The sequence below is a fragment of the Megascapheus bottae genome, chromosome 11 (genome assembly GCF_031878675.1).
Source record: "Megascapheus bottae isolate mThoBot1 chromosome 11, mThoBot2.hap1, whole genome shotgun sequence".
In the NCBI taxonomy this organism is placed as follows: Eukaryota; Metazoa; Chordata; class Mammalia; order Rodentia; family Geomyidae; genus Megascapheus; species Megascapheus bottae.
Window position 1 is genome coordinate 51,794,404 of NC_143519.1, and position 16,283 is coordinate 51,810,686.

At 34.3% G+C, this 16,283-nt stretch overlaps 1 protein-coding gene across 5 annotated transcripts in view; it reads left to right on the forward strand.

Moving 5' to 3' along the window:
* The window catches only part of Nbea (neurobeachin), a 496,782-nt gene that overhangs the window by 53,371 nt on the left and 427,128 nt on the right, over nucleotides 1-16,283 (forward strand). For 4 of the 5 annotated variants that reach the window (XM_090342258.1, XM_090342251.1, XM_090342252.1 and 1 more), the window contains exons 7-10: nucleotides 1,993-2,112; nucleotides 3,709-3,855; nucleotides 15,083-15,280; nucleotides 16,104-16,237. In XM_090342258.1, coding sequence (XP_090198384.1) covers nucleotides 1,993-2,112; nucleotides 3,709-3,855; nucleotides 15,083-15,280; nucleotides 16,104-16,237 — 599 coding nt within the window. Of the gene's footprint in view, nucleotides 1-1,992; nucleotides 2,113-3,708; nucleotides 3,856-15,082; nucleotides 15,281-16,103; nucleotides 16,238-16,283 lie in introns of those variants that run through there. The other variant, XM_090342255.1, reaches the window with a different exon arrangement.

Below are 16,283 nucleotides of genomic sequence, written 5' to 3' on the forward strand. Positions count from 1 at the left end.
TGAGAATTACAAAAGCCACCATTTTCATTGTTTTTGTTTACTGTGGTTTCTGTCATATTCTCTCTCACTTTTTTCTATGACTTTTAATGCTTTTTTCTATCTCTCGTCATTTCCTTTTTATTCTGTTTCTGACTTTTTTTCCATGTATTTTTGTTGTAATTAATAGAAGGGTTACTTCACATTTGCCAGATAGAAGGTGCATTACTTCACATACATTGATACCCTTTCTTTTGTCTTGGTTTTTGACTTTTATCTTCTGAGAGATTTGTCTTCTGTAAAACAAATATCTTCTGTTAGATTTGTAAGATTTGTCTTTTGATCCCTATATTATGTCTCTCTCATACTCTTAATTCTTTCTCACTATAACCTGTTTTATGACATTTTTTCGGTAAGTGCTTATTGACTATTTACTGAGTTAAACAGAAAAAATTCTTCACTTTTATAGCACTTATATTTTACTTAGGAATTTTGTCTAATCTCATGATATTCTAACCTTATTTTTATTTTCAGAGCTCTACTTTTTTGAGTAGTTTTCAGCAAGATATCTTTCTGGCCTGTGGACCTCAGAATATATAACACTGAATTTAATGTCGGTTGCCTCATATCTCCCCATGTGCTGAAACCCACTGATTCAGAGGTCTACCATCTCATAACAATTGAGACTTGGTCAGCTTTGCTCTTAACCTTTGTTTGGTTAACATATTAGATCATTTTTTGAGTTCCACATGGGAAATACATCCCTCTTTTAAAAATACCTTTGCTACTCTGATTTTTCATGTTGATTTTTTCATCTTGGATGATTTGTCTCTTTTTCAAACATTTTACTCATAAATGTGTAAAATATGAATCTTGAAACAAAAATTCCTCTTGCTTTCTAAAGAGCTAAGATATGTTTTGTGAATATCTAACTTACATGAAGCAGTTATTTTCCAGTAGATTGAGTTTAGTGTGATGTTGATTACTTGAAAAAAGGCCGAGGTGTTAGTATGCTCAAGTGCTTTTTGTTAGGCAAGGATGCCAACAACCTTGACAAGATGAAAAGTAGTCAGGACTATTATAAAATCCAAATGGCTGGGGCTGTTGTTAAAGTTTACTAGCCTAGTTTTCTGGACACAGTAAGGCATATTTAAAACAACGAATCAATTTTTGGTCTTAGAGAATTGGAGAATTCACGAACATTAAAAGAGATTTTATGTTTTTTGGAAAAAATATTTTTTGCAAATTTCATGGGAAATCAGTTAATTTGAATGTCTAGTCCTGATAGAATCTTTTTATATATCTTCATTCAGATCCTCCAATTTTGATATATAGTATAATTAATTCTTAATGCAGTCACATTTCACATGTATAAAGTTTGATACATATTATATAGAATATATAATAATGATAGGTCTATTAATCTGTTAAAGAAATAACTTATTTTAACCATTGCATTAGAAAATCTTTCAAAGGTAAATATTCATATGTAAACTTTATTTTATTTGCTTGTATTTTAAAAGTGACACATTTGAAGAAATGTTAATTATAATTTGTTCTTGTTCTCTTCAGCTCAAGGCTATCGCCCTGCCCTTGAGCCAAGCCCCACTTCCCATTTTCTAGAGGTTAATTGGAGAGCTACTCTAGGCTGAGATCTGATGATTGTAGTTCAGTGCCAACTCTGGGCACAAAAGTTTGCCAGACTCTTACCTCTGATTAACCACCAGAAAACTGGAAGTGGAGCTGTGGCTAAAATGGTAGGGAGCTAGCCTTGAGCTGAAGAACTTGGGGATAGTGTGCAGGCCCAGACAGAATTCAAGCCCCAGGACAGACCACAAAAAAGAAAAAAAGAAAAAGAACAAAGAGAAATGGAAGAGGGAACTTCAGAAAATGCTGACAACTGATCAGTAAAAGTCTTTCAAACATTCTCTTAAAGCATTTTATAAATTTTTGATTGCATCGTAGGCAGTAATAGCTCAATATTACATACTAATATTTTAATTATTTTTATTTCAGTGGTATATGATCAGTATCGTTCACATTTACAATCGATGGAGGAACAGTGAAATTAGGTGTTATGTTAATGGACAGCTGGTATCCTATGGTGATATGGCTTGGCATGTCAACACAAATGATGTAAGTTTCTTGATTTTAAAGGTTTATATTGTAATGAATTTGAGTATATGGTTTATTTCTATCACATGAATTAAATAATGAAATAATCTGATAGCACCATGTAAATTGTACTTCAAAGTTTATTTTGTGTAACATGTGAAATTTTAAGTCTTAACTCTGGTATAGCAAAACTGTTAAAATTACATGACTAGATAAGCACTGATACCTGACACCAGTACACTGGTACCTCACATCTCATTCCTAGCTATACAGAAAGCTGAGATCAGAGTATCACAGTTCAAAAAGCCAGCTCAATAGGCAAGCCCTTGGGACATTTTATCTCCAGTTAGCCACTAAAAATCCAGAAATGGTGCTATTACTTAAGTGGTAGAGCCCTAGTTTTGAGAAAATAAGCTCAGGAACAGCAGGCCATGAATTCAAGCACTTTACTCCCTCCCTACCCCCCTCTCCCAATCTTAGATTAGTGAGCTATTTGTCATAATTCAGAAATGGAGAAGGCTAGGCAATAACACACATCTTTGGGCTGCATACTTTAACTTATTGATTAAATTCTATATTATTTAATGAGGAATTCTTACTATTGTGCTCTATTCCTTCCCCTGTTTTGTTTTTGTTTTGCCTGTTATTTTCTGTGTTACCAAAGGCATTTCATTTTCATGTATGTATGTGTGTGTGTATGACTTTCTCCATGTTGATTGATTATATGTGTTTATCACAGTGTAGACATGCAATATCCTGTGATTATGGAAAAAACTTGAAAGTGACTGATTTTGTTATGAAAATGGATGGGGTTTTGAAGGATTAGAAAGAGTTTTCCTGAGCATGGCTTCTTAAGTGTTTGATCCTCTTGATGGAACTCATTGTATTCTCTACTATAGGCAGCAGATTATTAATTTAATTCCATATCATGCCTACATTATAGAATGCATAATGTATCCATAATGGAGAACTAAAATAGAATTTAAAAAATTCCTCCTGTCGGGCCAGGAGTTTGGCCTAGTGGTAGAGTGCTTGCCTAGCATGCACGAAGACCCGGGTTTGATTCCTTGGTGCCACATGCATAGAAAAAAGCTGGAAGTGGTGCTGAGGCTCAAGTGGTAGAGCTCTAACCTTGAGAAAGTCCAAGGACAGTGCTCAGGCCCTGAGCTAAAGCCCAAGACTGGCAAAAAAAAATTCCTCCCGTTAATTATAATTAATTTTTAGATGTTATTTCTTTGATTCAAATGAATCTGTCTCTCAATGTGAACAATTATGAATCATTAGTTTTGCTTCAATAAAATAAAATTAGTTTTGCTTTCATAAAATAATTACAGGTCCATTGCCTTTAATGAGAAAGTTTAGAAAGTAGTTTAGTGTAAGAATAGTTATTCATTTATTACTTTTCAAATGTAAGTCATTTAACTGATTTTAGTTTTTTGAAAAAATATTTTATTTTTATTGACTTTCTTTACTTAAATATTCCATGTTGTCTTAATTGATGTTTGCTTCTGTTATTTCTATTTTTTAAGTGATGTGTGATGATGAAAACAGACATCTTCATATATTCTGTCACTACAAAATAACAATATGCTTTTTGTGTGATTTTTTTAAAAATAGAGCTATGACAAGTGCTTTCTTGGATCTTCAGAAACGGCCGATGCAAATAGGGTATTCTGTGGGCAACTGGGTGCTGTGTATGTATTCAGTGAAGCACTCAACCCCGCACAGATATTTGCAATTCATCAATTAGGACCTGGTTATAAGGTAAGAATAACTAGCTTATCACAACTGTAAATTTTCAGTTGTAAATGTAACATGTGATAGTATTTAGTGAAAATTTCTCTTAGTGCGTTTTAAAAGTCCTCTCCATTCTTGAAACTCAGCTATTGGTTCATTCTGAGAGGGTATTTTTTAACTGTTTTTCTTTTGTGACTTGTTTGATTCTTCAGAACGTTATCTAATGTAAGTGACCTTTGCTACCAAATATGAAAAAATAAATTTTATTAAGACTGTACTGTTTCAAATGTATTTGTGCAAAGCCTCTAGGCCCTGCACTGAAACAAGAAGGTTGCGAGGTCAAGATTAGCTGGCGCTACATTATGAATTGAAGCTAGACTGGGCTAAATAGAGAGACCTTGCTTTAAAACAAGCAAGTATACCCCCAAACTTCTATTTCTTAGTATGGTACTTGAAATCTCAAATCATGGAATATATAAAATAAATCCTGAAAATATGAAATGACCTGTCAAGTAAGAGATACCTTGGCACAAATGGTTAAAGGTTTAGAAGGAAAATAGTATGCTATGTGTGACTGGAAATAGTTAACTTTTGCCTTTCTTTTATAGTAATAAAGAACTGATTAGACTATTAAGTATCCTTATTTTATAAAAGGCATTTTGTAAATTTTGGGGAGAATAACATGTTTTTCCTGTTTTTTTAAACAAAATAAAACAAGGAAAAGCGTTCCCATCTGTGAATTAGATTTTTTAATGTATAGTATACTCAACTGTGTAGTATGTGCGGATTTCATTAATAACTGTGAAATATAAATAATTTTAAGGTCTGAGAATTACACTTTATAAGTCTGAGTATACATTTTAGGGAGTGAATGTCTTATGTTTTATAGCTTAGTGCTTAATACTTAATGGGAAGATCTGTACTATAAAAAGAAATACTAACCATGAATTATTATCACATTTCTTTCTCTAACATTTTATGTTATGCATACATGACAGTTTGAAATTACCTTTACTAAAAGATCTTATTGTCACTCATTTTTATAATCAAAAATAGTAGTGCGATTCCTGTTATTTTTATGTCCAAGTGACATTGTTGGTTGTTGTCTTTTATCCAATTAGTTTTATTTGCTTCACTAGCCGCAGAAATGAATTAGTGCTAGCATAGCCATTTTTCTCCTAGCTACGCCATCTATTGTTTGTTTTGAATTCAGGTTTTGCATGTGCTGACAATGCATGGAAATATTCCTGAATTTCATAATTTTAGATTACTATATAGCCAGCCTTCCTTTTTTCTTTGATTTATACATAAAATATTTAATTTTTCAATCACTATTGGGATGATATTAAATACAAAATATAAATAAAATTAAAAGGTTAAGGAATACAGATATAAACTATAACCCTAATACTGTGATTATGGCTCAAAATCGACAGGAGCTTCTTGACAGCAAAAAGAGGAGTAGGGTATCATGCAAGTAGTTACCTAATGTTTTATACTGAAAGGAACAAACATTGTTCAAACAGCTCTACAAAGTTTGTAATTCCTTATTTAGCTCTTTACTTTTTGTGAAAACATGCCATAGTCTCATGTATCTGGTATTTTGATAGAGAATAGCATACCTATATTGAAGTTATTAAAAATACTTCTAAGTATTCTCTTCACATGAAAGAGTATTTTATTAAATAGTAAAAATCTCTGAGCTTCTGGTTAGTGAGGGATGTTGGTAAATCCATTAGCAATTGCTCAGCTTAAATATTGATACAAAGTGTTCTCTAGAAATGTCGAGAATTGATAAAAGAGAGGAAATTATATAAATGAAGATTCCGTTGGGTGGTTTTAAAATATGTTTTTATTTATTTGTTGTATATATGTATGTATGTATTTATGTATTCATGTATATACATATGTATGTATTTTTGTGCTGGTCCTAGGGCTTGAATGCAGGGCCTTCCCACTGTCCCTGTGCTTATGTGCTCAAGCCTAGTGCTTTACTACTTTGAATCACAACTATATTTCTAACTTTTAGTAGCTAATTGGAGACAGAAATCTCACAGACTTTGCTGCCTGGTCTGGCTTTTAATGGTAGCTAGGTGTGTGCCAGTGGCGGCTGGTATGTTTGCTTTTAAGTAGTAATACGCAAGTCAAATTATGAGTACAATGAATTTTGATCAGTTGTGGGTTTTTTATGTTTGTTTTTGTTTTCGGTTCCTGCGGCCCTGGCAACTGTTCTGAGCTTTGTGCTCAAAGTGAATACTATACCACTTGAGCCACAGCTTCAGTTCAGCTTTTTAGTAGTTAATTGGAACAGAGTCCCAGACATTACCTGCTGGGGCTGTCTTCCAGTTGTGGTCCTCAGATCTTGTTCCCTGGGTAGCTAGGATTTCGAGCATGAAACACTGTTGCCTGGCTCAGTTGTGTTTTAATAGGAAAAAGGCAAGTGTTTCACATATTTTAGTCTCAGTTTTCTTGATTAAGCATGGGAGAAAGTTATTCACTATGTGTAAAAAATTAGAAATCTGTGTAGTTGTAAAAGATATATGGGATATAAATTAGTTGACTTCGGATTTGATTTACGAGTGAATTATTACATTTCCAAGGTAACCCAACTACTATAATTGTCAGAGGTCTTTCTAAAGAAGTATAAAGGAAAATTTACTTAAAAAGTAAATAATTTCTTAAAATTTAATTGAAACATAATTATGAACTGCAATAAAATCAAATATAAATTTTAGATTTGAAAGTATATATTTAGCTAAAAAAGAATTTTATGTGGATGTATCAACAGAATGTTAGTGGAAAATAAATGAACTTGAATTTAGTTTGGTAGATGTGTTAGAAAAGGATGTTAAAAAAATGAGGGGGAAAAAAAGGAACAGGCCATGGAAATATTCTGGGCAACTATAAGCAGTAAGGTGAAGGGGCCAGAAAAAATTTTGAAGAAGTAATGATGGAATATGTCCTATTTTTGATGAATAGAGAAAAATAGCTATGACTGTAAGCAAAATCAAATCAAAGAGAACTTGTTTAGGCACACTGGAGAGCCAAAATACAACTGCAGAGATCTAGATTGAAAGAACTTAAAAGCAGGCAATTAATGGAAGAAACAAATTTGAATCAGTATACCTATCTCATCATAAAACATAAGCCAAACATCCTTAAAAGTTATGGTTCATGGATCAAGAAAGATGTAATACTGTAAGGAGTTTATCTTGAAAGTTTTAGTGAAAAACCTAAAAATGTAAAGTTGACTAAGATTCTACCAATGATATCACTTATGAATTCTAAGCCTGATATTATTACAAAGACTTGTTATTTTAGGAACTAGGAAATACTTCATACAGAAGATAACTTTAAAACAAGACTCATAAGATTGTTTGGGTAGCCCTTATGTGATATTTTATCTCCAGAGGTTAAAGACTCTGCTTTCCTTAATTACATGTAATAACATTACTATGCTTAAAACTTCTCTTTATCATTTACTCTTTACCCAGTTTCTTTTTCTAAAATGATAGAATTCATATTTAAAAATAGTTAAAATAAAAATAAATTAAGAAAAAATACTTTAAATACCTGCCATCCAGTTATTATCCTTCTTGTTGGGTTCATTTTAGAACACTTAAGCTGACTTCTGGTTTTGCTCTGATGTAGTTGCTGATGTTAGCTATGTCTTACAATTAAAAATAATTATAAAACTGGGAAAAATGCATGACATTCCTTTTTAGACATTTGTTAAATCACACAGAACAAGAAAGCACTTAAGATGTGCCCCATATTTATTCTGATTCTCTGATTGGAGCCAATAAAAATGAGTAAAAAGGCTGGGTGCTGGTGGCTCATGCCTGTAATTCTTTCTACTCTGGAGGCTGAGATCTGAGGATTGCTGTTCAAAGCCAGCCCGGGCATGAAAGACCATGAGATTCTTACCTTCAGTTAACCACAAGAAAACCGAAAGTAGCACTGTGGCTCAAAGTGGTAGAGCGCTCTTGAGCTGAACAACTCTGGGACAGTGCCCAGGCCTAGTGTTCAAGCCCCATGATCGACAACTCCCCCTCCGCCAACAAAAAACTGAGTAGAACATGGAGGTGTTCTTGCTGAGAGCAGGAGCTTTGGGTCAGAATTAATCAACTATTTAAAGAAACAGTGAGAACTTGTGAAACCTGAGCTGTTGTGGCATGAGACCTTTGTGAGACTTCCTTATGGATTCTTGGGCATCACCCACTTGATGTTCCATTAATCCTAGTAGAAAGCAGCTGTTGTCAATAGTAGAAGAGATTTGTTAGAAATTGCATAATGATTGAAGATTTTATATATTTGGCTGTGTGGGTGCAGCTGTCTGTAATCTATAATTGCTCCATAATTATTATAAAATTAAATGATGGTATTGAAACAGAAATTTTAGGATTTTTCCTTTAAAACAAATAATTATTTTACTTTTCTACTCAAGTTATCTGTATAAGTTATGTACATATATATGTGTGTATATATATATAGATAGATAGATAGATATTGGTTGAGCCTGCAGCTTCATTATCATATGTTCTTAATGATTCATATGATCATTCTTCTATGGTACTGCATGTCTTAAAGAACCTATTCATGGAATAAGTTTCATGAAGTTACTTGATATAAACCAATAAAACTTTAATATATGCTTTCTTTTTAAAAAATCAACAAAATTTTATCAAATTTAAATTTTTTGACTTTCATAAATAATATGTATTTTCTTAGTGTCATGCTAAATAGCTTTTCTTTTGGATACTGGTTTATGTCACTAATGAGTTTCTGTTTAATATTTGAAATATTTCAGTGATTATAGCACTAGCACTTGCACTTTGCATGCTGTAGATTTTAATGTTTTAGTAATTTTCTATGGTGAAGTACTGACTTCCTTTTATGCAGAGAGATTTTAATCACTAATATATGTCATTACTGTCAAGGTTGTGACTGTAATCTTTATTCTCTACATTCTTGCATGTAAAACAGTGATAATAATGATTACATGACATGCAGTTGAATAAAATTTAGCAATACATTGAATATTTATTGTACTGAAAAAGTGTTCTAAGCTTTAAGGATTAGTAATGATTAAGCTCATACTTTCTTTATGAGAATGTAATTACATTTCTAAATATTTATAATTAGAAGTTGATATATGTACCGGACAGGAAATATAATGCAAATATTCTTTTAGTTTTAAGCTAGGCTGGATTAATTCCAGCCACAGAGGATTTAGGAAATTTTCAGAGAAGGAAGATTATTCTTTTAGTGTTCTTAGAAGATAAATGATAAATGGATTTCAGAAGGTGGATGGGAGGTAATGATAGTATTTGAGAAAGAACATAATTAAAAAGATAGAAACAAGGGAATACAGATTACGTATTGACTAATATGTAGGCATGGCTTGATGATAGAACACACACAGTAGGGCTATGATTTAAATAAACTGTGTTGTAAAAGATGGTTACAGAAAGCTTACCCCACTGAAGGCTTTAAATGTCAGTATTTTCTTTTCTTTTTCTTGTATTTTCTTTTTCTTGTATTTTTTTTCCAGTCCTGACTTGAACTCAGGGCCTGAGCACTGTCCTTGGGCTTTCTCAAGGCTAGAGGCTCTACCACTTGAGCCACAGAACCACTTCCGGCTTTTGTATGTGGAACCGAGGAATCAAACCTGGGTCTTCATGCATGCTAGGCAAGCACTCTACCACTAGGCCAAACTCCCTGCCTTGGGTCCCTGCCTTGAAGTAACTATGATAAAAACAAAGACCTTGGAAATCATCTTATGAAACACTCTCTGAAGTATCACTTAAAAACTGGGAAAAGGAGCAGTTTAGGTCTGGGTTGTCTATGCCTGAATAAATAATGGGAATTCTTTAACCTCCTCTGTGGCTCAGGCTTTTTATAAACATTTATAACCGGCTTAACAAAACTATCTAGAAAAGGAGATGCAGTTTTTACCCCTTTCCTATGGGTGTCAATGGTAGAAATAGAAGATTTAAAATGACCTCCTTGGGGAGGCACTGGTGGCTCACACCTGTAATCTTAACTACTCAGGAAGCTGGGATTGGAAGATGGCAGTTTGAAATCAGCCCAGTCAGGTGACTTATCAAAAACTTAAGAAGTGGAGCTTTGGCTCTACTTGAGTGCTAGCTTTTGAAAAAGAAGAGTTAAGGACAATGTCCAGACCCTAAGTTCAAGCCCCACAACCAACAAAAAAATTACTAAGTGACTTCTTTTTTGTGTGTATTTTTATTGTAATTAATAGAAGGGTTACATTATAGTCACCAGATAGAAGGTGCATTGCTTCACAAACATTGATACCTTTTCTCATGTCTTGGTTTCCATTTCCCTCCCCTCATCCCGCCTGTCATCTTGTTTTCCCCCCTTCCCTACTCGATTAAATGACTTCGTTTTTGATAGATATTTTTTGAGAGAGAGCAGTAAGCCATATATGAGTGATCTTACTGGACACAATACAGGGAGATGTACTCCTTCCTTTGATGTGTTTTGAAGACTGTCCCACTCATTCTCACATTTTCATATCTAAAGATAATTCTTAAGCAAACCAAGGACGACAGTATTGCTTCTGGACTAGCTGCCTTTTCGTTATCTCCCTCCCTCCCTCCCTCCCCCTCCCTGCCTTCCTTTTCTTTTTCCTTTTCTTTTTCTTTTATCTTTTCTTTTTCCTGTCAGTTTTGCGGGTTGAACTCAGGGCCTGGGTGCTGTCCCCGCGTTCTTTTACTGAAGGATAATGCTCTACCAGTTTGAGCCACAGCTCTCCTAGTTTTCTGATTTTTAATTGTAGATAAGAATCTACCAGAACTTTCCTGCCTGGGCTGGCTTTCCTGCCTCAGGGCTGGTTCTTCTGAGTAGGGAGGAATACAGGAATGAGCTTCTAGTGCCTGGATAGTTGTACTTTCTTAATCTTACATTTTACAGACTTTAAAAGTTGCTTCAGTGTCCTAGTTTTTAATTGCTTAGTATTTTATTTAATTTTTATATTTTATTGATTTTAAGTAGTTGTACAAAGGAGTGACTTCAACAAATCAGTTTATATGTACTGTATATCTCCATTGATGTCATCCATTAATCATTCTTTCCCATCCCTCCAAAACATCCCTGTCCCTCATGTTTCTTAGTGTCATAGGATATGCATTGAATATTATGAGCACATTTTCTCTATTCCCCTTTTCAGTCCTCTATCCCCTCCCCTACTCACTAGTGTGTTTTCTGATACTCATTTTGGTGGAATGTGCATTCTTTTTTCTAAGGAATTATAGTGTTTGAATGCTCCCATAGAAATGCCATATTACATTTGTGAGCACTTGCACACAACTTGGCATATTTATCAATGTAAATAAATACTTTTACATTTAGATAAATGCAATTTATGTAAATATTAATGTTCTGCTTTCACATGAGAGGCAATTGTTTCTTTTGTATTTCTGAGCCTGACTTTTTTCACTTAACATAGTTTTTTCAGGTATCTCTATTTCTTTGCAAATGATGTAATACTATTTCTAATGGTGAGTAAAATTCCATTGTGTGGACCATTCATCCATCCACACATTAAGGGGCATCTAGACACACCTTGGGTGGGATGAAGAGTGCTGCACTACACTGGTTGTGCAAGTGGCATTATTGTATCCTTATCGGGGTTAATAATATTTTGGATAAATGCCCATGAGAAAAGAAGGAAGGAGAAAGAAGAAATGAAGGAAAGGATAAAAGAAGAAGGGAATTTCTCACTGGAATTAGAGAGCTATCCCTCAGGTGCTGAACACCTCACAGAGGAATGAATAATTTCATCTCTAACTTCTTTACAAATAATTTAACAAATCATCCACCACTGCAGATTCCCAGCTTCCTCAGATGAAGCATCACTGCTGGTTCCATCCAGAAGATACTCTGAGGATAGATGAATTACTTAGGGAAAATATGATTTCTGTGGTAATGAGCAATGAGTTTAATTGATAGAAGTAATTCAAGTTGAAAGAATAGGATACCCCTGGGTTCATTCTTGTAATCCTACTCAGGAAGCTGAGCCTATTCAAGAAATCCTGTGAGACTCTTATCTCCAGTCAACAAGCAAAAATATGGAAGTGGATCTGTGAGTCAAGAAATAGAGCATTAGCCTTGAGTAAAACTGTTCAGAAACAGGACCAAACCCTTAGTCTAAGACCCAGGATTGTCACATGTGCATGCCCATATGCACATAAACATACACACATGCACACATATACACATGAATTTATCCCATATTCTACTTTTAAGGAATCAGAAAGTATAGGTTTGCTTGGAGCAGTTTCAGTTACAAATCATGAGCACATTGTAAGGGGCAGGTAACAAGGTATAAGGACGCAGTAAGAAGTACATAGAGGCACTCCTGTCTTTGACATGATCACTGTGAAATGTCAGAATTCCATGTCTTTACTCAGACACAAGTTTAGCAATCACATTAACAGCAATTTTCTGATGGTAGCAGGCGTTCTCCATGTACACAGTCCATTCCTACTTCCTGCATTCAGCCATAGTTCCCATGGAGTCCTAGGGTTTCCACAGTCAACAAAGAATTGGAGATAAATATGCCAAAGCTAAGCACTTTCTATACCATGTGATTTTCATCTCCTGGCTCAGTAGGCTCATGCCTACAATCCTGACAACTCAGGAGACTGAGATCTGAGGTTTGTAGGTTGAAGCCAGCATGTGTCTCGTAGACTCAGACTATGAGGAGAGTCAAGTGGTAGAGTGATATCCTTGAGCGCAAATGTGCTCAGAAATAGCACCCATGCCCAGTGTGCAAGCCCAGGGAATAGCAAAACAAGCTAACAAACAGAGAAACCAAAAACCCCTCCTGGCTCAAGCTTACCATGTTGTCACTGGAGAATGGATGAAGCCTTCTGTCAGCTTTCACTTTCCAGGCAAAGAAATCATAGACCCTTCAGATCAACTTACAAAAATATTTTAGTGTCTCACAAAAAAGGAGTGTCTCACAAGGTGAAATTTTAACAAAGATTTATTTTAGTATAATGGATAAAGTAGAAAAAAACAGAAAAAGAAACATTTAAAAGACTCATTAAATCTTTATTTTAAACCAGGACTTAAAAAAAATTCAACTGTTAACTCTAGCTTGGAAAGTTGGAATCCATGAGTTTTAAGAAAAGCAATTAAAATATGAAATTTTGAGTTGAGAGGCAATGTTTTATATTGTACTTAATTGAGTAGATAATAGATAATAAAAGCTCTTTTCCAAATAAGGCAATTTTTGTTATATTTAATATCAAACACTTAAACATACTTACATGTTTACCCTCCCTAACTATATTTTTATACATTTCTAACTATGCTTTTGTCTTGGTGCAATTCTTGATGAATGGTTTGTATCTAGCTTTATGTTAGCAATATATCAGTCAAATAGAAAACTGTCTGAAACTGGCCTGCATTATTTTCAGGTATTTGAATTAAAAACCTTGGTGATATTATTTTATAAGAGCAGACTTTATATTTTCTCTTTAAAATTTTAGAAGACTGGAAGTATAGCATAATAATTGAATTGAGGACAGCAGTAGAGGTTTCTTTCAAACAGACTATGCTCTCTAGTGGAGATCTCCAACCTAGCCCACTTCACTTACATGAGTGTTCATTTGCTTCCTATAAGATAGTGAGTTTGAGGCCAGGAGTTTGGCCTAGTGGTAGAGTGCTTGCCTAGCATGCACAAAGACATGGGTTTGATTCCTTGGTACCACATACATGGAAAAAAGCTGGAAGTGGTGCTGAGGCTCAAGTGGTACAGCTCTAGCCTTGAGAAAGCCCAAGGACAGTGCTCAGGCCCTGAGCGCAAGCCCAGGACTGGCTAAAAAAAAAAAAAAAAGAAAAAGAAAAAAAGATAGTGAGTTTGAGCTGGACACCAAGGGCTCACACCTGTAATGCTAGCTCCTCAGAAGGCTGAGGTCTGACCTTTGCAATTCAAAGCCAGTCTGGGCATGAAAGTCCGTTACACTCTTGTTTCCATTTAACTACTAGAAAATGAAGTGGTACTATGGCTCAAGGGGTAGGGTGGTAGCCTTGATCTGAAGAGGTCCGGGACAGCTCACAGGTCAAGAGTTCAAGCCCACGACTGACATTGAAAAAAACAAAAAAGATGAGTTTTTAACATTTGAGTTACCCTCATTATAACTTAAGGAAGAGGAAGTAAGAGCCATATTACTTAAAGACATACTAGCTTTCAGGCAACAATGGCAGCTGCAGGATTATAACTCATGACTCCCTTAACCAACTCTTTGACTGTGTGGCAAAATATTTGAAGCATCCTAATTCTTTTCTTCCTGTATTTTTTTTTTTAATTGTCGGTCGGTCGTGGGGCTTGGAATCTGGGCCTGGGCACTTTCCCTGAGTTCTCAAGGCTACTGCCCTACCTCTGGGCCTGGGCATTGTCCCTGAGCCCTTCATCTCAAGGCTGCCCTCCCTCTTGAGCCACAGTGTCACTTTTGGTTTTCTGGTGATTAAATGGAGATAAAAGTCTCTTGATCTTTAGTGCCTGGGCTGGCTTTGAACTGTGATCCTCAGATCTCAGCCTCCTGAGTAGTCAGGATTACCATCGTGAGCCACCACGGCCAGCTCTGTATCTTCATTTCTATAACAATGTTTTCACAGTTGTATAATTGAAAACAGATAATACTAATTTCATGGGATTATTACAAAGATTGAATATCTTTTTCATTGTAAGATTCATACTTCTGAGCAAATTAAACTACTGCCTTTAATACAGTCAAATATTACTATATAAAAATAAGGTATTAACTTGTTTTATTGAAATCTTTTGGTTTTAATGTATAGCACTGGCATTCAATGTGCTTTTTTTTAAAATTAAGAAGCAAAATATTTTTACATCTCAACCTTTTTTAGTATAAACTGTTAGTTTTCTGTGTTAAGGAAGTCATTTGTCATGGTCTATTCACTTTTGTAAATATCTTTGAAAGTGATAAGAAAAGTTTATGAAGTTTAAAATAAATTATTTACCATCGTGTCTCGCATTTTTCTAATAAAATTATTTTTCAAATACTCAAAAAACTTACAGAATGTTTGCATTAGTATATTGACATAATTGAAAATAATATAGTAATGAAAATAGTCATGTGCCTGACACAAGGAAGGCACATAGCAAATTGTTGATTGTTATAATTTTTCTGTTTTAAAAATGTACTTTTTAAAGATTTTTTAAAAAAAATATTTACTTTCATTTTATTTGTTTCAGAGTACCTTCAAGTTTAAATCAGAGAGTGATATTCATCTGGCAGAACATCATAAACAGGTTCTTTATGATGGTAAACTTGCAAGTAGTATTGCCTTTACATATAATGCTAAGGCCACTGATGCTCAGTTATGCCTGGAATCATCGCCAAAGGAAAATGCATCAATTTTTGTGCACTCCCCACATGCTCTAATGCTCCAGGTGAGAAATAGTAGTTTGTTGTCCATGTTTTTATCTGCATAATATTATTTCTATTTGATTCATTAAATATTGCTCCTTTAAAGAAACACCATCACTCTTTTTAGATGAATATTTTTTAGTTATGATTTTGACATGAGTGGGGTTTGAACTAAGGGCCTTTTGCTTGCTAGGCATATGTGCTACCACTTGAGCCATGCACTCATCTCTTTTTTGTTAGTTGATCAGTTCTTTGCATTTTCTATTCAACACTTGCTTTGGAATACAATCCTCCTATGTATGTATCATACGTAGCTCAGATTACTGAGTTCCATCTCATCTGGGTTTTTTTGGAGATGGCCTTGAATTACAATTTTCTAGATTTCTGCTTCCCCAGGTGACTGTGATTACAGACATGGACTACTGTGTCCAGCTTGCTTGCAAATTCATTCGGACTTGTTTTTGTTGAAAATGTTTTTTTCTGCCCTACTAAGAAATAAAATCTATTGATTAACTGAACACATACTTATTAGAGATCAACATACATTTTAAGAAGATATACAAATTACCTTAAAGCTAATATAAAAGTTAACCTTAAATCTTTAAATCAATCAAGAATCTTAATTATTCTAAAATAATTTCTATTTTTGAAATATAAAGGTCTCTCCAGATTTCAAATTTAAAAGTGATTATCAATACCTCAAGTATATATATCATTCGTATACATCTTTGAAAATTATATCATTTTGAGCTCTTAAATATCAATGTCTTATAAAGATATTGAAGACAGAGAAATAGTGATGAAAATATGCCATAAGTTCAATAAATATTTTTGTGTCTGATGTAGGATGTGAAGGCTATAGTAACACATTCAATTCATAGTGCAATTCATTCAATTGGAGGGATTCAAGTGCTTTTTCCACTTTTTGCTCAATTGGACAATCGGCAGCTAAATGACAGTCAAGTGGAAACAACTGTCTGGTAAGTTTTGTATTTTAGTGTACAAAATCTGGTGTTAATCTACATA